The 22,880-nt window shown below is 38.5% G+C and overlaps 1 protein-coding gene across 1 annotated transcript; it reads left to right on the top strand.

The window, feature by feature from the left end:
- The first annotated feature begins 444 nt into the window (after positions 1-444).
- gfap (glial fibrillary acidic protein) lies at positions 445-21,612 on the top strand. Its single transcript, XM_061981338.1, has 9 exons — positions 445-1,355; positions 11,223-11,283; positions 16,489-16,584; positions 16,658-16,819; positions 16,931-17,056; positions 19,890-20,110; positions 20,170-20,213; positions 20,320-20,402; positions 21,393-21,612. Exons 1-9 carry the CDS (start codon positions 859-861, stop codon positions 21,420-21,422), a joined length of 1,320 nt encoding a protein of 439 aa, XP_061837322.1. The 5' UTR covers positions 445-858; the 3' UTR covers positions 21,423-21,612.
- The last annotated feature ends 1,268 nt before the right edge of the window (positions 21,613-22,880 follow it).

Genomic DNA, 22,880 nt, shown 5'->3' on the forward strand with positions numbered 1-22,880 from the left:
GAATTGGGGGTGGGTTCACCAAAAATGATTCCCAGGCGCGGCCACCGCTGCTGCTCACTGCTCCCCTCACCTCCCAGGGGATGAACAAGGGGATGGGTCAAATGCAGAGGACACATTTCACCAGACTTAGTGTGTGTGTGACAATCATTGGTACTTTAACTTTGAACCAAAATTGTAATGTAAAATTAACTGTTTTTTCACCAAATTACTGTACACTGAAAAAACGGTGACAGTTTAATTTTTTTACAGTAACTGAACTGCAAGTTTTTTACCATGAAAAAACCACATAAAAAAAAATTGGCATCTCCGTCGGCAGAATTATAGCGTAAAATTGACATGGAATTATTGTAAATTGAAAAATGGTAACACGACGAAGCTGCACGTTTTTGTACAATGCGTGGCGGTTCAGTAAAAACTGAGTTGGGGGGGCCGCACTTTGGACACCTCCGGTTTTTACGCCATCTCTCGCTGAAAACAGGAAGACATTTTGTAAGACGTTTTGAAGCCAGAAAACACAAACCGGGTTTCAGTTTGGACCGGGGTTAATGTCATACACGTCTGGATGTAACGGCCTCGGGTTGCATGTCCTAGTCCTGGCGCACATTAGAAGGTGAGGACACAAGAAGTCTGTGTCTCTGAGCTGGACCCAAAAGGGGAAGTTTTGGGTGAGGCAGCCAAGAGACATTTGGACTTGAGTGGACGAGCACAAACAATTCAGGATGGAATAGACCCCCCTCTCTGCACTCCATTTTGTCCCTTTCGCTGCCAGGGCCTCCCTCCGTCCCCCAGCCCCACCCCGTGGGCCCCTTGCTGTGGACTCTATAAAAGTGCTGGTTCAGACCCAGCTTTGTGGCCAACATGGACAGTCACATATTCCAGTCTTCCTACAGGAGGCGGTTCTCCCCCCAGGCCTCCAGCAGCATGGCAGGGGTCCGCATCGGAGGCCTCCCCGCCAGCCGCCTCTCCTGGCACGGGAGCCCCCGCGCCTTGGCCCGCTGCGGCCCCCCGCAGAGGAGCACCTTGCAGAGCCACGCCGAGAGACTGGACTTCTCGGCCGACTCGCTGCTGAAGGCCCACTTCAAGGAGACGCGCAGCAACGAGAAGGTGGAGATGATGGGGCTCAACGACCGCTTCGCCAGCTTCATTGAGAATGTGCGCGTGCTGGAGCAGCAGAACAAAGTCCTGGCGGCCGAGCTGGCCCAGCTGAGGGGGAAAGAGCCCGGCAGGGTGGGCGACATCTACCAGACCCAGCTGAGGGAGCTGCGGGGCCAGGTGGACGACCTTGGCGCCGACAAGGCCCGTCTGGAAATCGAGAGGGACAACATGGCGGCGGACGTGTCCACGCTCAAGCACAGGTGGGTGGAGCATGCTTTCAAAAAATGTTTTTAAATTTGACATTTTTATTTATTACTTTGTTTTTATTTATTTTTATTTTTATTTTTATTGGATTCCACCCACAATCATGTTATGTTAATAAAGATGTTTTATTAAATATTACACATTTTAAGTAAATAAATGAAATTTAATAATATTTAAAATGATAAACAATTAAAAATACATCAGTATTCAAACCCTTTTTATTTTTATTATTTTGAATTCATGAAATATAACTTCTATTTTTAAAGGTTTAAAATCAAAAGACAGATAAAAAGTACAAAAGTCATGTGATTTCCTGTAGTTATTATATTATCATTTATAATAACATTTAATACAATTATTCATTGTATGTATGTATATAATAGTCAAATAAATATATGATATATATTTATCAGAAATGTACAATTAAAATGATAAACAACATAATATTTAATCCCTTTTTCTTTTAATTGTTTTAAAAGCAGAAGTAGTAAGTACACAAGAGCACATGTGTAGTGTACACACTAGCCCTACTCGGTAAAAGTAGTAAGTACACAGGAACACGTGTACACACTACCCCTCCCCAGTAGAAGTAAGTACACATAGGACATGTGTACACACTACCCCTACCCAGTAGCAGTGGCAAGTACACATGAACACGTGTACACACTACCTCTATCCAGTAGGAATACTAAGTACACAGGAACACACGTGTACACACTACCCCTACCCAGTGAAAGTAGTAAGTACACCATAACACAGGAGAAAGTAGTAAGTACACAAGAACACAGGTGTACACACTACCTCTGTCCAGATGAAGTAGTAAGTACACAAAAACACGTGTACACACTACCTCTGTCCCGTAGAAGTAGTAAGTGCACAATAACACACGTGTACACACTACCTCTATCCAGATAAAGTAGAAAGTACACAAGAACACATGTGTACACACTACCTCTATCCAGTTGAAATACTAAGGACACAGGAACACGTGTGTACACACTACCCCTACAGAGTAGAGGTAGTAAATACACAAGAACACATGTGTAGACACTACCTCTGTCCAGTAGGAGTAGTACGTACACAATAATACATGCGTACACACTACCTCTATCCAGTAGAGGTAGTAAGAACACATGTGTACACACTACCTCTATCCAGTAGGAATAGTAAGTACACAAGAACACATGTTTACACACTATCTCTATTCAGATGAAGTAGTAAGAACACATATGTAGACACTACCTCTATCCAGTAGAAATAGTACGTACACAAGAATACATGTGTACACTGAGATCGGTAGGTCGTGAGTTCAAACCCCGGCTGAGTCATACCAAAGACTTTAAAAATGGGACCCATTACCTCCCTGCTTGGCACTCAGCATTAAGGGTTGGAATTGGGGGTTAAATCACCAAAAATGATTCCCGGGCGCGGCCACCGCTGCTGCTCACTGCTCCCCTCACCTCCCAGGAGGTGATCAAGGGTGATGGGTCAAATGCAGAGATTAATTTCGCCACACCTAGAGTGTGTGTGACAATCATTGGTACTTTAACTTTGACTTAATACCTCTATCCAGTAGAGGTAGTAAGAACACATGTGTACACACTACCTCTATCCAGTAGAAGTAGTAAGTACACAAGAACACATGTGTACACACTATCTCTATCCAGTAGAAGTAGTAAGTACACAAGAACACATGTGTACACACTATCTCTATCCAGACGAAGTTGTAAGTACACAAGAACACATGTGTAGACACTACCTCTATCCAGTAGAAGTAGTAAGAACACATGTGTACACACTACCTCTATCCAGTAGAAGTAGTAAGCACACAATAACACATGTGTACATACTACCTCTATCCAGTAGAAGTAGTAAGTACACAAGAACACATGTGTACACACTATCTCTATCCAGTAGAAGTAGTAAGTACACAAGAACACATGTGTACACACTATCTCTATCCAGACGAAGTTGTAAGTACACAAGAACACATGTGTAGACACTACCTCTATCCAGTAGAATTAGTATGTACACAAGAAGACGTGTACACACTACCTCTATCCAGTAGAAGTAGTAAGAACACATGTGTACACACTACCTCTATCCAGTAGTAGTAGTAAGTACACAAGAACACATGTGTACACACTATCTCTATCCAGTAGAAGTAGTAAATACACAAGAACACATGTGTACACACTATCTTTATCCAGATGAAGTCGTAAGTACACAAGAACACATGTGTACACACTACCTCTATCCAGTAGAAGTAGTCAGTACACAATAACACATGTGTACACACTACCTCTATTTAGTAGAAGTACTAAGTACACAAGAACACATGTGTACACACTACCTCTATCCAGTAGAAGTAGTAAGTACATAAGAACACAGGTGTACATACTACCTCTATCCAGTAGAAGTAGTAAGCACACAATAACACTTGTGTACACACTAACTCTATCCAGTAGAAGTATTAAGTACACAATAACACATGTGTACACACTACCTCTATCCAGTAGCAGTAGTAAGCACACAATAACACATGTGTACATACTACCTCTATCCAGTAGAAGTGCTAAGTACACAAGAACACATGTGTACACACTACCTCTATCCAGTAGAAGTACTAAGTACACAAGAACACATGTGTACACACTATCTCTATCCAGTAGAAGTAGTAAATACACAAGAACACATGTGTACACACTATCTTTATCCAGATGAAGTCGTAAGTACACAAGAACACATGAGTACACACTACCTCTATCCAGTAGAAGTAGTCAGTACACAATAACACATGTGTACACACTACCTCTATTTAGTAGAAGTACTAAGTACACAAGAACACGTGTACACACTACCTCTATCCAGTAGAAGTAGTAAGTACATAAGAACACAGGTGTACATACTACCTCTATTCAGTAGAAGTAGTAAGCACACAATAACACTTGTGTACACACTAACTCTATCCAGTAGAAGTATTAAGTACACAATAACACATGTGTACACACTACCTCTATCCAGTAGCAGTAGTAAGCACACAATAACACATGTGTACATACTACCTCTATCCAGTAGAAGTGCTAAGTACACAAGAACACATGTGTACACACTACCTCTATCCAGTAGAAGTACTAAGTACACAAGAACACATGTGTACACACTATCTCTATCCAGTAGAAGTAGTAAATACACAAGAACACATGTGTACACACTATCTTTATCCAGATGAAGTCGTAAGTACACAAGAACACATGAGTACACACTACCTCTATCCAGTAGAAGTAGTCAGTACACAATAACACATGTGTACACACTACCTCTATTTAGTAGAAGTACTAAGTACACAAGAACACATGTGTACACACTACCTCTATCCAGTAGAAGTACTAAGTACACAAGAACACATGTGTACACACTATCTCTATCCAGTAGAAGTAGTAAATACACAAGAACACATGTGTACACACTATCTTTATCCAGATGAAGTCGTAAGTACACAAGAACACATGAGTACACACTACCTCTATCCAGTAGAAGTAGTCAGTACACAATAACACATGTGTACACACTACCTCTATTTAGTAGAAGTACTAAGTACACAAGAACACATGTGTACACACTACCTCTATCCAGTAGAAGTAGTAAGTACACAAGAACACAGGTGTACACACTACCTCTATCCAGTAGAAGTACTAAGTACACAAGAACACATGTGTACACACTACCTCTATCCAGTAGTAGTAGTAAGTACACAAGAACACATGTGTACACACTACCTCTATCCAGTAGAAGTAGTAAGTACACAAGAACACATGCGTACACACTATCTCTATCTAGTAGCAGTAGTAAATACACAAGAACACATGTGTACACACTATCTTTATCCAGATGAAGTCGTAAGTACACAAGAACACATGTGTACACACTACCTCTATCCAGTAGAAGTAGTCAGTACACAATAACACATGTGTACACACTACCTCTATTTAGTAGAAGTACTAAGTACACAAGAACACAGGTGTACATACTACCTCTATCCTGTAGAAGTAGTAAGCACACAATAACACATGTGTACACGCTAACTCTATCCAGTAGAAGTATTAAGTACACAATAACACATGTGTACACACTACCTCTATCCAGTAGAAGTAGTAAGCACACAATAACACATGTGTACATACTACCTCTATCCAGTAGAAGTGCTAAGTACACAAGAACACGTGTACACACTACCTCTATCCAGTAGAAGTACTAAGTACACAATAACACAAGTGTACAGACTACCTCTATTTAGTAGAAGTACTAAGTACACAAGAACACATGTGTACACACTACCTCTATCCAGTAGAAGTAGTAAGTACATAAGAACACAGGTGTACATACTACCTCTGTCCAGTAGAAGTAGTAAGCACACAATAACACATGTGTACACACTACCTCTATCCAGTAGTAGTAGTAAGTACACAAGAACACACGTGTACACACTACCTCTATCCAGTAGAAGTAGTAAGTACACAAGAACACAGGTGTACACACTACCTCTATCCAGTAGAAGTACTAAGTACACATGTGTACACACTACCTCTATCCAGTAGAAGTAGTCAGTACACAATAACACATGTGTACACACTACCTCTATTTAGTAGAAGTCGTAAGTACACAAGAACACATGTGTACATACTACCTCTATCTAGTAGAGGTGGTAAGTACATAAGAACACAGGTGTACACACTACCTCTATCCAGTAGAAGTAGTAAGAACACATGTGCACACACTACCTCTATCCAGTAGAAGTAGTAAGTACACAAGAACACATGTGTACACACTACCTCTATCCAGTAGAAGTAGTAAGTACATAAGAACACAGGTGTACACACTACCTCTATCCAGTAGAAGTAGTAAGAACACATGTGCACACACTACCTCTATCCAGTAGAAGTACTAAGTACACAAGAACACATGTGTACACACTATCTCTATCCAGTAGAAGTAGTAAATACACAAGAACACATGTGTACACACTATCTTTATCCAGTAGAAGTAGTCAGTACACAATAACACGTGTACACACTACCTCTATCCAGTAGAGTAGTAAGTGCACAAGAACACACGTGTACACACTACCTCTATCCAGTAGAAGTAGTAAGCACACAATAACACATGTGTACATACTACCTCTATCCAGTAGAAGTGCTAAGTACACAAGAACACATGTGTACACACTACCTCTATCCAGTAGAAGTACTAAGTACACAAGAACACATGTGTACACACTATCTCTATCCAGTAGAAGTAGTAAATACACAAGAACACATGTGTACACACTATCTTTATCCAGATGAAGTCGTATGTACACAAGAACACATGTGTACACACTACCTCTATCCAGTAGAAGTAGTCAGTACACAATAACACATGTGTACAGACTACCTCTATTTAGTAGAAGTACTAAGTACACAAGAACACATGTGTACACACTACCTCTATCCAGTAGAAGTAGTAAGTACATAAGAACACAGGTGTACATACTACCTCTATCCAGTAGAAGTAGTAAGCACACAATAACACATGTGTACACACTATCTCTATCCAGTAGAAGTAGTTAGTACACAATAACACATGTGTACACACTACCTCTATTTAGTAGAAGTCGTAAGTACACAAGAACACATGTGTACATACTACCTCTATCTAGTAGAGGTGGTAAGTACATAAGAACACAGGTGTACTCACTACCTCTATCCAGTAGAAGTAGTAAGAACACATGTGCACACACTACCTCTATCCAGTAGAAGTAGTAAGTACACAAGAACACATGTGTACACACTACCTCTATCCAGTAGAAGTAGTAAGTACATAAGAACACAGGTGTACACACTACCTCTATCCAGTAGAAGTAGTAAGAACACATGTGCACACACTACCTCTATCCAGTAGAAGTAGTAAGTACACAAGAACACATGTGTACACACTATCTCTATCCAGTAGAAGTAGTAAATACACAAGAACACATGTGTACACACTATCTTTATCCAGATGAAGTTGTAAGTACACAAGAACACGTGTACACACTACCTCTATCCAGTAGAAGTAGTCAGTACACAATAACACGTGTACACACTACCTCTATCCAGTAGGAGTAGTAAGTGCACAAGAACACACGTGTACACACTACCTCTATCCAGTAGAAGTAGTAAGTACACAAGAACACATGTGTACACACTATCTCTATCCAGTAGAAGTAGTCAGTACACAATAACACATGTGTACACACTACCTCTATTTAGTAGAAGTCGTAAGTACACAAGAACACATGTGTACATACTACCTCTATCTAGTAGAGGTGGTAAGTACATAAGAACACAGGTGTACACACTACCTCTATCCAGTAGAAGTAGTAAGAACACATGTGCACACACTACCTCTATCCAGTAGAAGTAGTAAGTACACAAGAACACATGTGTACACAGTAACTCTATCCAGTAGAAGTAGTAAGTACACAAGAACACATGTGTACACACTACCTCTATCCAGTAGAAGTAGTAAATACACAAGAACACATGTGTACACACTATCTCTATCCAGTAGAAGTAGTCAGTACACAATAACACATGTGTACACACTATCTCTATCCAGTAGAAGTAGTAAATACACAAGAACACATGTGTACACACTATCTTTATCCAGATGAAGTTGTAAGTACACAAGAACACGTGTACACACTACCTCTATCCAGTAGAAGTAGTCAGTACACAATAACACGTGTACACACTACCTCTATCCAGTAGAAGTAGTAAGTGCACAAGAACACACGTGTACACACTACCTCTATCCAGTAGAAGTAGTAAGCACACAATAACTCATGTGTACACACTACCTCTATCCAGTAGAAGTAATTGTGTACACACTACCTCTATCCAGTAGAAGTGCTAAGTACACAAGAACACATGTGTACACACTATCTCTATCCAGTAGAAGTGCTAAGTACACAAGAACACATGTGTACACACTACCTCTATCCAGTAGAAGTAGTGAGTACACAGGTGTAGAGAGTAAGCAGCATAAATCATTTCACTCCACAAGTCCACATTTCTGTGCGCCAGGAAGTGGTGACAGACAATACTTGAGTTGGCGTATTTATATGCAAATGAGTTTTTATGCAGGTTTGGAATGCAGGCGCCCCCACAGCTCTTTTTCAAACCTGATCCAGACTGGACCGCCTGCTTTCATTGAGTGTGGAGGAATGAGACTAGCACAATAGTCACCCCCCCAGCCCCCCCTTCCTCAAAGCCTCTCCACCTTCCACAAAGCTGTGCAGATGTTCTTCAAGGTCCACTCACCAACACGAGTGCAATACGTTATTAAACAACCGCTCGCCTCTTCAAAGACTCCACAGTGACGACCTCGGCCGCCGGGGTCAAAGTTCAATCAAGCGGCCCTTTTCCAACGCTTGGGTCTCTTTGTGGGAGAACTCCATCCCGTGGGAACGTTTGTGTCCGTTATTTTGCTTCCAACTAATGAGGCAACAACAACTCCTCTCCTTGCACTGATCAACAAAATGTGTCACCTTCCTGCCTGCAGGTGTCGCCAGGTGTGACCCACGGAAATGGCACCTGCAAACAAAAATGGCCGACTCCCTTTTACAACATTTGTACCTTGATCATTTTTCCTGTCGTTCTGGTCGGACGCATTAATATTCTGCGGCTCTCCAGGTGGCGCTAGTGAGCAGGTGTTGGGGCCACCAGGCTACTACTTCAATTGATGAGACTGCAAGGACAAGATATTTTTAATGCTCGAACTGAGAAACGTAATCTTTTTTTGCAAATAATCATTAACTTTGAATTTAATGGCAGCAACACACTCAGTAAACGTTTGGGAACTGAGGAGACACATTTTTTAAGCTTCTCAGGTGGAATTCTTTCCCATTCTTGCTTGATGTACAGCTTAAGTTGTTCAACAGTTCTTATTTTAGGCTTCATAATGCGCCACACATTTTCAATGGGAGACAGGTCTGGACTACAGGCAGGCCAGTCTAGTACCAGCACTCTTTTACTATGAAGCCACGCTGTTGTAACACGTGGCTTGGCATTGTCTTGCTGAAATAAGCAGGGGCGTCCATGATAATGTTGCTTGGATGGAAACATATGTTGCTCCAAAACCTGTATGTACCTTTCAGCATTAATGGCGCCTTCACAGATGTGTAAGTTACCCATGTCTTGTGCACTAATACACCCCCATACCATCACAGATGCTGGCTTTTCAACTTTGCGCCTATAACAATCCGCATGGTTATTTTCCTCTTAGTTCCGGATCACACGACATCCACAGTTTCCAAAAACAATTTGAAATGTGGACTCGTCAGACCACAGTGTCAGAAGTTGTAGGTGACGAACCCCAAGATGCAGAGAAGGCGGAAGGCATTGTGCGGGAAAACATTTAATTTAACATTATAGCAAAAAAACAAACAAAAGGGTACAAACAAAAGGCGCGCACAAGGCGGAGAACAAACTTGGCTATGAACTAAAATAGCACAAAGGCTAACTGTGGACAAGAAACAAAAAGACTTACTGTGACACGAAGGAACTATGACATGAGCAGAGTGAACAAAAGTAGACAGAGCTACAACGACAAGTATTATGACAGGTAGTAGTGACATCGACAATGACAATAATCCAGCAGTGACTGGAGGGTAGGGCAGGTATAAATAGCAGCTGGCTGATTGACACCAGGTGTGGCCAGGTGCCAATCAGCCACAGCTGAGGGGACACAGCACTCAGGGAGACAAATAGGAAACAGAACCAAAACAAGAGCGCTGACAGGAAATACTACACACACAGAGGGAAAACTAAAACACAACCAAACTGTCAGGGGCAAGCCTGACACACTTTCACACTTTCACACTTTACATTAGTCCTTCTTAGATGAGCTTGGGCCCAGCGAAGCCTGCGGCGTTTCTGGGTGTTGTTGATAAATGGCTTTGGCTTTGCATAGTAGAGTTTTAACTTGTACAGATGTAGCAAGGAACTGTAGTTACTGACAGTGGTTTTTTGAAGTGTTCCTGAGCCCATGTGGTGATATCCTTTACACGCGGATGTCACTTTTTGATGCAGTACTGCCTGAGAGATCGAAGGTCACGGGCATTCAATGTTGATTTTCGGCCTTGCAGGGATTTCTGCGGATTCTCTGAACCTTTCGATGATATTACGGAGCGTAGATGGTGAAATCCCTAAATTCCTTGCAATAGCTCGTTGAGAAATGTTGTTCTTAAACTGTTGGACAATTTGCTGACTCATTTGTTGACAAAGTGGTGACCCTCGCCCCATCCTTGTTTGGGAATGACTGAGCATTTCATGGAAGCTGCTTTTATACCCAATTATGGCACCCACCTGTTCCCAATTAGCCTGTTCAGCTGTGGGATGTTCCAAAATAAGTGTTTGATGAGCATTCCTCAACTTTCTCAGTCTTTTTTGCCACTTGTGCCAGCTTTTTTTAAACATGTTGCAGGCATCAAATTCCAAATGAGCTGATATTTGCAAAAAAAATATTAGATAAAGTTTTCCAGTTCGAACGTTAAATATCTTGTCTTTGCAGTCTATTCAATTGAATATAAATTGAAAAGGATTTGCAAATCATTGTATTCTCTTTTTATTTAGGATCTACACAATGTGTGAAGGTTTTGGGTTTTATAGTTAGTTATTGTCACTCCTTGTATCACATTGTTGTCGTATTAATAATCCAGGAGAAACACACTGCATCATATTTCATAGTAGAAATTGATTACTTACTTCTTGTTTTTGTATTTGTTGCGTTTCATGCTATTTTAAAATCATTTATGTACATTTTGTGGGCTTTATTTTCAGGTTGCAAGATGAGATGGGCCTACGACAAGACGCCGAGAATAACCTCAGCGCCTTCAGACAGGTAACGACTCACATTTCAGCACATTTTACTTTCCTATAAAAAGTACTTTAGAGTAGTCAATGTACAGCTTGTATAGCAGTAGATTTACTGTGCACTCAACACTGTTATCAGAGACATTATTGTCTAAGTGTGGACCTCTTCCCAAGAGACGAGATCATGCTGTACTTGTTGGAATTCCTCTTACCCCTCAATGAACCCCAGCTCCCCCGGTGCTGGCAGCACTCGTACAGCCTGGAAGCATGACGCTACCACCACCATGCTTGACTGCAGACAAGACAGAATTATACCGCTACTCACTTGTGTTGCAAATCATGTTTCCCCCGATAAAACCGTACCTCCCCTACTGCTGGCAGCACTAAACCGAAGCTCCCTCACTGCTGGGAGCACTCGTGAAGCCTCAGATCATGCCGCCACCACCACTAAAGGGAGCGTATTTTCAGAATGTCCCAATACATGTTGGAATTCCACTGTGGAAGTTGCCTCCTAGCAGCTCCACTGTAGACACGACACAAGAGCCAAGCGTGCAGTTTTAGCAACATTTTTAATGTGCATATATTTGAGTCCAACTCTTTCTCCAGCAGAACGTGACTTTTCAGTCACGTCCGTATCCTCTCTCCCCTCCTGCTCCCGGCCGCTTACTGTTAAAGACAATAGATGATTAGATTACCACGTACCACCTGTGAAATCTAATCACCTGCCAGCTGTGTCTCGCCGTCAGCACTGCCACGCCCCCGTCTGATGGAGCTCCCTCCTCAGCCCCATGGACAGAGGCGGTGACCTTTGCTCCTGCACTATCAGACCATGATGCTATAACCACTATGCTTGACTGTAGACAAGACAGAATTATCTTGCTACTCACTTGTGTTGTAATTCATGTTTCTCTTGATAAAACCGTACCTCCCCTACTGCTTGCAGCACTCGTGCACCATCAGGCTATGATGCTGTCACCGCTATGCTTGATTGTAGGAAAGACACATTCATTTTCCTTCTCACTTGTGTTGCAATTCATGTTTTCCACTCACATGAGGTGCCTGCCACCAAAACTTTTGACAATGCATGGTAGAACTCCATTTTGAACCTCAATGAACCACATCTCCCCAGTGGTGGCTGCACTCGTGCACCATGCTTGACTGTAGACTAGACACCATTACCTTGCGTTGTCTGCTATTTCGACAACAGTTTTATTAAATCTAACGCACTGACGTGTGCGCGAGCACTCACACACTAACTTAATTTAACTTAACTTAACTTTCATATTTAGTATGAAAGTTATGCTGTCATATTGAGTAAAAAAACTAACTTGTGTCTTTGCAAACTTTACAAACGATATTTTTTCTAGTGAAACTTACAAAGATAAATTTCTCCAGGCATTATTAGCCATTTTGCATGTGTGGTTTTGGAGTTATGTTTAAATAACTGTTATACTGAGTGTGACAGTATACTGTCATAGTGAGTAAAACCTAATTTTTGTATTTGCAAACCTTACAAAAACAACTGATTCTTGTAAAACTCCCTTATATACAATACTACAGCTTTTTTTGGACAGATTGCATGTATGATTTTGGAGTTATGTTTATATACCGTATTTTTTTCGGACTATAAGTCGCAGTTTTTTTCATAGTTTGGCCGGGGTGCGACTTATACTCAGGAGCGACTTATGTGTGAAATTATTAACACATTACCGTAAAATATCAAATAATATTATTTAGCTCATTCACGTAAGAGACTAGACGTATAAGATTTCATGGGATTTAGCGATTAGGAGTGACAGATTGTTTGGTAAACGTATAGCATGTTCTATATGTTATAGTTATTTGAATGACTCTTACCATAATATGTTACGTTAACATACCAGGCACCTTCTCAGTTGGTTATTTATGCGTCATATAACGTACACTTAATTAGCCTGTTGTTCACTATTCTTTATTTATTTTAAATTGCCTTTCAAATGTCTATTCTTGGTGTTGGGTTTTATCAAATAAATTTCCCCAAAAATGCGACTTATGTATGTTTTTTCCCTTCTTCATTATGCATTTTCGGCCGGTGCGATTTATACTCCGGAGCGACTTATACTCCAAAAAATACGGTAACTTTCATATTTAGTATGACAGTTATACTATCATATTGAGTAAAAAAACCTAACGTGTGTCTTTGCAAACCTTACAAAAGATCATTTTCTATTAAAACTCACAAAGATACATTTCTTCAGACATTATTAGACATGTTTGTTTGCTTTAGGAGTTATGTTTGAAAACATTTGTATTGCTTTTTTTCGCATTATCTCAGAATTCTAAAAACATTTCTGTCATATGGATTAAAAAAAATACTTTTTTTTTGTTTGCAAGCCTTAAAAAAGCATATTTTTCGAGTAAAACTCGCAAGGATGCATTATTTCAGGCATTATTAGCCATTTTTCATGTGTGGTTTAGGAGTTATGTTTGAATAATAATAATAATTAAAGCTGCAAGCAGCGTTGTTCGGGCCCGCGTATTTGGCAGGTGCTAGTCCTAGGTGTCCCAATACTTTTGTCTACTTTTAGTCTGAAGTGTCCCAAGACTTTTGTCTAGTGTACCTACCTTGTCTGCATTGTGTGGGCACGTTGGTGCTTCCTGCTTTTAAGCAGCCATCTTAAAAAAACAGCATTGCAGCAGCATCAGCGCAGCGGGTCTTTGAAGGGTCATAAAATCAAAACCGGAGCAGTTAATTAAAAAGCGCTTCTGTTGTTGTAATCACAAGGGTTCAATGTCTCTCCTGTGTTAGTTTGAAGGCGAAACGACAAACGTGCTCAGAGGAGTTCGTTTTTGAAGGAAGGTGACTGGTTTTTACAAAAAAGTTATTTTGAAGGGGGAATAGCAAACTTCCTGTTGATTTTTGCTGGGGGTTGTCAATTTATGAAATGTAGATCTAAGTGAGACCTACGGAGAGGTTTTTGTTTCATGTCTCTCCGACCTTCCCAGTGGGAGTTACAGGCAGTTTTGTAGTTTATTTCTTCCGAGGAGCAGTTTTTTGTCCGTTTTATTAAAAAATTGCTGTAGAGCACAATTTTTAGATTTGGGGTTAGGTTTTTTCATTAGATCACAGTTTTAGCCAGTCCTGATGTGTGTGTTTAGTTTGGTGAGTTTTGAAGCATGTTAAGGGGGTCAAATTACAGCTCAAAGAGGCAAAAGTGACTGTTTTTAGTACTTTTTTGTCTTGAAGGGGGAATTGCCAACTTCCTGTTGAATTTAGCCCGAAGATGTACAATTGAAAAATGTAGGTCTAAGTCAGACCTACATAAAGGTTTTTGTTTCATGTCTCTCCGACCTTCCTAGTGGGAGTTACAGGCAGCGTAGTTTTGTCTTCTTCCTAGGGGGCGCTAGAGCGCAATTTTGATTTTTGGGGTTCGGTTTTTTTATTAAAAGGCAATTTTCGCAGGTCCTGATGTGTGGGTCAAATATGGTGAGTTTTGAAGCATGTTAAGTGGGTCAAATTGGTGCTCGAAGAGGCGAGTGCAGCGGGTCTTTGAAGGGTCATAAAATCAAAACCGGAGCAGTTAATTAAAAAGCGCTTCTGTTGTTGTATTCACAAGGGTTCAATCTCTCTCCTGTGTAATTTTCAGAGGAGTTCGTTTTTGAAGGAAGGTGACCGTATTTTACAAAAAATGTGTTTTGAAGGGGGAATAGCAAACTTCCTGTTGATTTTTGCTGGGGGTTGTCAATTTATGAAATGTAGGTCTAAGTGAGACCTACATAGAGGTTTTTGTTTCATGTCTCTCCAACCTTCCCAGTGGGAGTTACAGGCAGTTTTGTAATTATTTTCTTCCGAGGAGCAGTTTTTTATCCGTTTTATTCAAAAATTGCTGTAGAGGGCAATTTTTAAATTTGGGGTTAGGTTTCTTTATTAGATCGCAATTTTTGCCAGTCCTGATGTGTGCGTTGAGTTTGGTGAGTTTTGAAGCATGTTAAGGGGGTCAAAGTACAGCTCAAAGAAGCAAAACTGACTGTTTTTAGTACTTTTTTGTCTTGAAGGGGGAATTGCCAACTTCCTGTTGATTTTAGCCCGAGGATGTACAATTATGAGAACTAGGTCTAAGTCAGACCTACATAGAGGATTTTGTTTCATGTCTCTCCGACCTTCCTAGTGGGAGTTACAGGCAGTCTAGTTTTTTTTTTTCTAGGGGGCGCTAGAGCGCAATTTTGAGTTTTGAGGTTTGGTTTTTTGATAAAAAGTTTTGCCGTATATTACTGATGTGTGTGCAAAATTTGGTGAGTTTTGAAGCATGTTAAGGGGGTGAAAGTAGTGCGCAAAGCTGCGGAAGAATAATAATAAGAAAGAATAAAACGAACGAATAACAATAGGTCCTTATGTCCCATTGCATAAGGACTCCCTGTGGGAGTCCTTTTGCAATGGGCCATTGCGGGCCCTAATAATAATACATTTTATGTATAAGGTGCCTTTCCGGGCACTCAAGGACACCGTACAAAATCAAAACAATTAAATCAAATTGGATAAAAACAACAATAATAACAACAACAACGATAGAGAAGAAAAGATGATTACAATGAATAAGCAGTCAGGAATAAAGTTAAAAGTTAAAGTTAAAGTACCAAGTATTGTCACACACACACTAGGTGTGGCGAAATTATTCTCTGCATTTGACCCATCACCCTTGATCACCCCCTGGGAGGTGAGGGGAGCAGTGGGCAGCAGCGGTGGCCGCGCCCGGGAATCATTTTTGGTGATTTGACCCCCTATTCCAATCCTTGATGCTGAGTGCCAAGCAGGGAGGTATTGGGTCCCATTTTTATAGTCTTTGGTATGACTCGGCCGGGGTTTGAACTCACAACCTACCGATCTTAGGGCGGACACTCTAACCACTAGGCCACTGAGTAGGTATAGGTGTGTTTTGAGTCTTGATTTGAAGAGGGATATTGTAACTGTCATTAAGAGTAAAACCTAATTTTTGTATTTGCAAACCTTACAAAAACACCTGATTCTAGTAAAGCTCACATAGATACAATATTACAGGCATTTTTAGACAGATTGCATGTTTGGTTTTGTGTGTCGACTCGTGTCTGTCCATAGTACATCCATACTGGTATACAGGCTGAATACAAGCTGTACACTGACTACTCTAAAGTATATCCAGCTGTAGTTTGTAGTATTGTCCTAAAATGGACACACTGAAATGCGAGAACTTACTCGATGAGGTTTGTCTGTTTGCAGGACGTGGATGAAGCGTCTCTAAACCGAGTGCAGCTGGAGAGGAAGGTGGAAGCCCTGCAGGACGAGATGGACTTCCTGAAGAAGATTCACGAGGAGGTCACAATCTTTGTTTTTCAAGGCGAAAAACCCCTGGAGGAAGTTCCTCTGAACGTTCCTCTCGTCCATTTAGGAGCTCCGTGATCTGCAGGAGCACGTCATGACCCAGCAGCTTCACGTGGACCTGGATCTCTCCAAACCTGACCTGACTGCTGCTCTCAGGGACATCCGAGTCCAGTACGAGACCATGGCCTCGTCCAACATGCAGGACACGGAGGAATGGTACCGCTCGAAGGTCAGATGGTGTACACACACACACACACACACACACACACACACACACACACACACACACACACACACACACACACACACACACACACTGACAGGCTGTTTGCTGTGTCAGTTTGCCGACCTGACAGATGCAGCCAACAGGAGCGCTGAGGCCCTGCGCCAGGCCAAGCAGGAGGCCCATGAGTACCGGCGACAGGTCCAAGTGGTCACCTGTGACCTGGAGGCGCTCCGTGGGACAGTAAGTCCAAAGTCCAAAGATATTATTTTTTTTTAAAGTGGAATAAAAGAGCAAACAGGTGAAATGTACCGAAAAAAAAAGTTGCAATGTTGATTCTAATAACACAAAACTGCCATGCAGGCTATTTTTTTCCATTACTCAAAATATAATAATGAATCAAAGACAATGTTGTTAAGAATTATTGACCTATCGAAGGCTCCGATTACGTCACATCAAATATTCCGCTTTAAAACATTTATTGGCGAAAATATTGCATATTTTGTGTGTTGGCCATTAAAAAAAAAAAGTTTTCTCTGACCACAAGGAAATAAAACCAATACATCCATCCATCCATTTTCTATCGCTTGTCTCTAACAAACAAAAACATGGAATAAATAATAATAAGTATAATTTATTTTTAACACTCTTTTTGGATCCCTCAAAATTTTAGTGGATTTTTTTCTTTTTAACTCTCATTGCTCAAAAAAATAATAATGAATTCAAATCAATATTGTTACTTCACGTCAAATATTCCACTATAAAATACTTGTTGGTGAAAATATTGCATATTTTGTGTGTTTTCCATTAAAAAAAAAAAAAAAAGACAAAAAGGGCATTAAACAAAACAAAACAAAACATGAAAAAACAAAAAACTAATTAAAATCAAAGGATAGCCCTGAAGTTCATCCAAAAATGTAAGCGTTGAAAGTATAAACATAAAATACAGTGTATGACTTATTTTGAACACTTTTATGAGTGGAGCCAATTTGGATCCCTGATCATTTTAGTGGGATTTTTTTTTTTTTTTTAAATAGTCATCACTCAAAATATAATAATGAATCAAAATTAATGTTGTTGGCTCCAATTATTTCACATCAAATATTTCACTTTGGAATAATTTATGACCAAAATATTTCATATTTGATGTTTGGCATAAAAAAAACTTAGGTTTTCTATGACAAAAAAGGCACAAAAAAACCAAATTAAAACAAACGTTGAAAGTAAAAAAAAAAATTATAATAATAATGTTTGACATAAAAAAATTAATTAACATTTTTTAATACGTTAATGAGTGGAGGCCTTTTGGAACTCTGGGATTTTATTTACCGGTAAAATGTTCAAATGTTGCATATTTTGTGTTGTTTTCATAAAAAGCAGGGTTTTCTTTAACATAAAGGTCATAAAACTAAATCTAATTAAAACTTTTTAGCGGCAGATAAATGTGAAGTGGATCTAGATATTTAAAATAATTTATTATTATATATGACTTATTTTTGACATTTTTATGACTAAGACCCTCCTGGGTCCCTAAATAAAAACATACAAAATAATATATTACTTCTTTTTTACATGTTTATGACTGAGACCCCCCTTGGTCCCTAAATAAAAAATAAAAAAAATAATATATTACTTTTTTTTATTTTTTTTTATGACTGAGACCCTCCTTGGTCCCCAAATAAAAAAAAATTAAGAATATATATATATTACTTATTTTTAACATTTTTATGACTGAGACCCTCCTGGGTCCCCAAATAAAAAATTAAAAAATATAAATATTACTTATTTTTAAAATTTTTATGACTGAGACCCTCCTTGGTCCCCAAATATGTGTGTGTATATATATATATATATATATATATATACACACAGTATATATATACATATATTTTACTTATTTTTTAACATTTTTATGACTGAGACCCTCATGGGTCCCCAAATTTAAAAAAAAAAAAAAAAAAAAAAAAAAAAATATATATATATATATATATATATATATATATATATATATATATATATATATATATATATATATATGACTTATTTGTAACATTTTTATGACTGAGACCGTCCTGGGTCCCCAAATAAAAAAATGATATATTATTTATTTTTAACATTTTTATGACTTAGACCCTACTGGGTCCCCAAATAAAAATAAAAATTATATATTACTTATTTTTAACATTTTTATGACTGAGACCCTCATGGGTCATCAAATAAAATAAAAAATAAAAAATTATATATTACTTATTTTTAAATTTTTTATGACTGAGACCCTCCTTGGTCCCCAAATAAAATTAAAAAAATATATATATATTACTTATTTTAATATTTTTATGACTGAGACCCTCTTGGGTCCCCAAATACAAAATAAAACAAATAATATATTACTTATTTTAAAAAAGAATTATGACTGAGACACTCCTTGGTCCCCAAATAAAAAATAAAAAAAAATATATATATATATATAACTTATTTTTAACATTTTTATGACTGAGACCCTCCTGGGTCCCCAAATTAAAAAAAATTAAAAATATATATATGACTTATTTGTAACATTTTTATGACTGAGACCGTCCTGGACCCCCAAATAAAAAAAAATAATGTATTACTTATTTTTAACATTTTTATGACTTAGACCCTCCTGGGTCCCCAAATTTTAATTTTTTTTAAAATAAAATAAAATATCCATCCATTTCTACCGCTTATCTCTTTCGAGGTCGTGGCGGGGTGCTGGAGCCTATCTCAGCTACAATCGGGCAGAAGGCGGGGTGCACCCTGGACAAGTCGCCACTTATAAATGACTTATTTGTAACATTTTAATGACAGAGACCCTTTTAGGTTCCAGGGACCAAACTTGAGGGGAACCCTAAAGGCTAAAAAATTCTATATATTGTATTTTAAAATATATAGCCCCCTGTATGCTTCATTGTTCAGTGTGGCCCTCAGTGGAGAAAGTTTGGACGGCCCTGTGATGAAGCAGACACAAAAGAGTGTCTTTAACTAATTAATTGCCTAAGTAACGACGCGCGGAGTCCCAATACTTAAGTCCATATTGTGCTCGCCTTCTCTCCAGAACGGGTCCCTGGAACGTCAGCTGCAGGAGCTGGAGGAGCGTTTCTCCGTGGAGACGTCGGGCTACCAGGACACGGCCTGCCGCCTGGAGGAGGAGGTGCGGGCCCTGAAGGAGGAGATGGGCCGACACCTGCAGGAGTACCAGGAGCTCCTCAACGTCAAACTGGCCCTGGACATCGAGATCGCCACCTACAGGAAGCTGCTGGAAGGGGAGGAGAGCAGGTATGACTCACAAAAACATGCAAGCTCATTAGCATATTCATGAACAATTATTGTTTCAGGATCATCATGCCGGTCCAGAGCTTTTCTAACCTGCACTTACGAGGTGAGTGATGAAACAGTATTACAAGAGAGCTTCTCGATAAAAGTGTTCCTCTTATTTCTTTTTAATGAAAAGTGAATAAATGTTGCCATCTGATTCCTATTCAAAGATGCTCTCCTGGACAACAGAAGCCCGGACCTCCACACGAAGAGGAGCATCCTGGTCAGGACCGTGGACACCAGAGACGGAGAGGTAGGATTCCACATGCACCTTCCACGGTTGTCCGCTAGAGAGCAGTGTTAAAACACTCCCGGAGCTTCACCCTGTTTGATAACGTCAAACATTTATTTTTATTGTTTTGATTTTAGTCATCTCGTGAGCATCACATTTACAATTTTTTTTTAATTAATGATTTGTGTTGCAGCTCATTCTTTATTTGGCCTTGGAGCTTTCTAAAATAACACAACAATAAAAATAGCGCATAAACACAAGAAAAAGCCACAATGTTGATGCTAATACACTTTCAGTATATTATTGTTATTACCACCAATAATAATATAATTAATAAAAAAATATTATAATAACTTATCTTTATTGCTATTATTATTCATGATAACATGATAATAATTATTATTATAATCATTAATGTTATAGTGATTGAAATTATTATGATTAATATTGCTATTATTAATAATACTGTAATAATGATACTACATCTTATGAATAATGATATCATTATTAATAATAGGTACAATGTTATGAATATTATTGTTGATGATCATTGTTATCATAATTACTATTAATAAACATTAATATTATTGTAAAATAATATTATACAACAATATTATTAGTAATAACTATTATTATAACTTATTATTGCTATTCATAATAATGACTATACTAATTATTATTAGCGTCTTTAATAATAGTTATGGTAATAATACAAGTAATACTGAAACAATAATACAAATTTGTTATTAAATTATTAATAATGCAATTATTAGTAATATTAACTATGATGTTGTTTATGATCATTCTAATTATAATTATTCATGAAAAACAATTATATTATTATTATTAATGTGGATTGAGCAAATGATGGTTTCTTAGTTTGATGCTGTCAAACATTTGTTTTATTATTTCATTTATTTTGTGAGCACCAAAAAAGTAAACATTTGTGAAAAAATTAATTATTTGTATAGTTTTTTTTAGTTTTTTTACTTTTCTCTGTTTTCTTTCCAGATCATCAAGGATCCCACCACTGAGCATTAATCTGTTTGGTTCTCCATGACAATATCGGTACCTTTTTTTATGATTATTGTTACAAAAAATACAAATTGTGGCCTACAATTTATTATTTTCTCTACCATCAGAAATTAATTGTTTTTTTCCCCCATCACCATGATGACATTTAGCGCTCTCATCACCAATTTTGTTGGAATAAAAAAATACATTAATTGAACATGAGTATATCTGGTGAATGTTGTATATTTTGTGTATATTCTTGGCATAAAACGCAGAATATTCCAACTCATTTGGGACTTAAATGAAGCTCTCGAAGGACACTTTATTAGGTACCCTCAGTATACATTGTTTTGTCATTTCGTGTGATGATGACCACGTCCAACTGTGGGTGTACCTAATAGAGTGGCCCTGGCGTGGCATCACGTGGGTGTATTTGAAAGCTGACGTGACCTTTGCCCTCCAGTGAGCAGCGAGCACGAAAGTCGTAATCTGACTATTTTGACACACAACAGAGAACGGGGGAAGGGGTCCTCATCCCCATCCTCAGTGTGAAGGCCACTAATGAGAGCGCAGCTCCGTGGAGGCTGTTGCTGTCGCCACGGTTACACTGTTTGACTGGCTTCCCATGCCCCCCCATCCCCCATCCTCCCTCCCCTCCAACACCACACCCCTCCTCTCTGAATCCTCGAGAGACTCGACGTCTATTTGAGTCTGGTGGCAGCAAACCAAAAAAAGTGTCAAGTGAACAGACGCTCCTTATTTGACCTTAGATTCTCTTTACGACAATAAAAGAATCAAACATTTACTTTGATTTGATGGATCATTTTATCCATTTGATTTGATAGTAGAATAATTGTTTAATGTTGTAAAATACCATGTTGGCAAAATGAACAAAAACACAAGAAAAAGCTACAATTTTACCTTTTTAATATTATTAATAATAATGAAAATATTATATTCATATAATGAATTAGTAATAATAAAATATAACACATTATTCATGATAACAGCCACAATGCAATTATAATCGTTATTAATAATAATTAAGATAATAAATATAATTATAAGTGCTATTATTATTCATGATACTGTAAGAATAATACCAATTTGTATTATTGATCATTATTTTCACAATATAATAATAATATTAGTAATGTGGATTGATGATGGATTCTTAGTTCTAATTGTAAACCAATTTGAGTGTCTATAAAACACTATCTAAATCTAGTACCTTATTATTAATAATGATTTTATTAAAAATATTATATACATCATCATTAATAATAATTATAATATTATAGTAATATTATGAATACAAATTAAATTATACCTATGTATGTATGTATGTTAGGTCAGTAAAAAACACCAAGGCTATTTCATCCCTACAAGCCTGTTTTGCAGGTTCCCTGCTCTTTAGGGTATTTTATAATAAAATAATATAATAACTGAGATAGGCTCCAGCACCTGGGACAAGCGGTAGGAAAT

This window comes from Nerophis lumbriciformis, linkage group LG24 (assembly GCF_033978685.3).
Source record: "Nerophis lumbriciformis linkage group LG24, RoL_Nlum_v2.1, whole genome shotgun sequence".
Classification (NCBI taxonomy): domain Eukaryota; kingdom Metazoa; phylum Chordata; class Actinopteri; order Syngnathiformes; family Syngnathidae; genus Nerophis; species Nerophis lumbriciformis.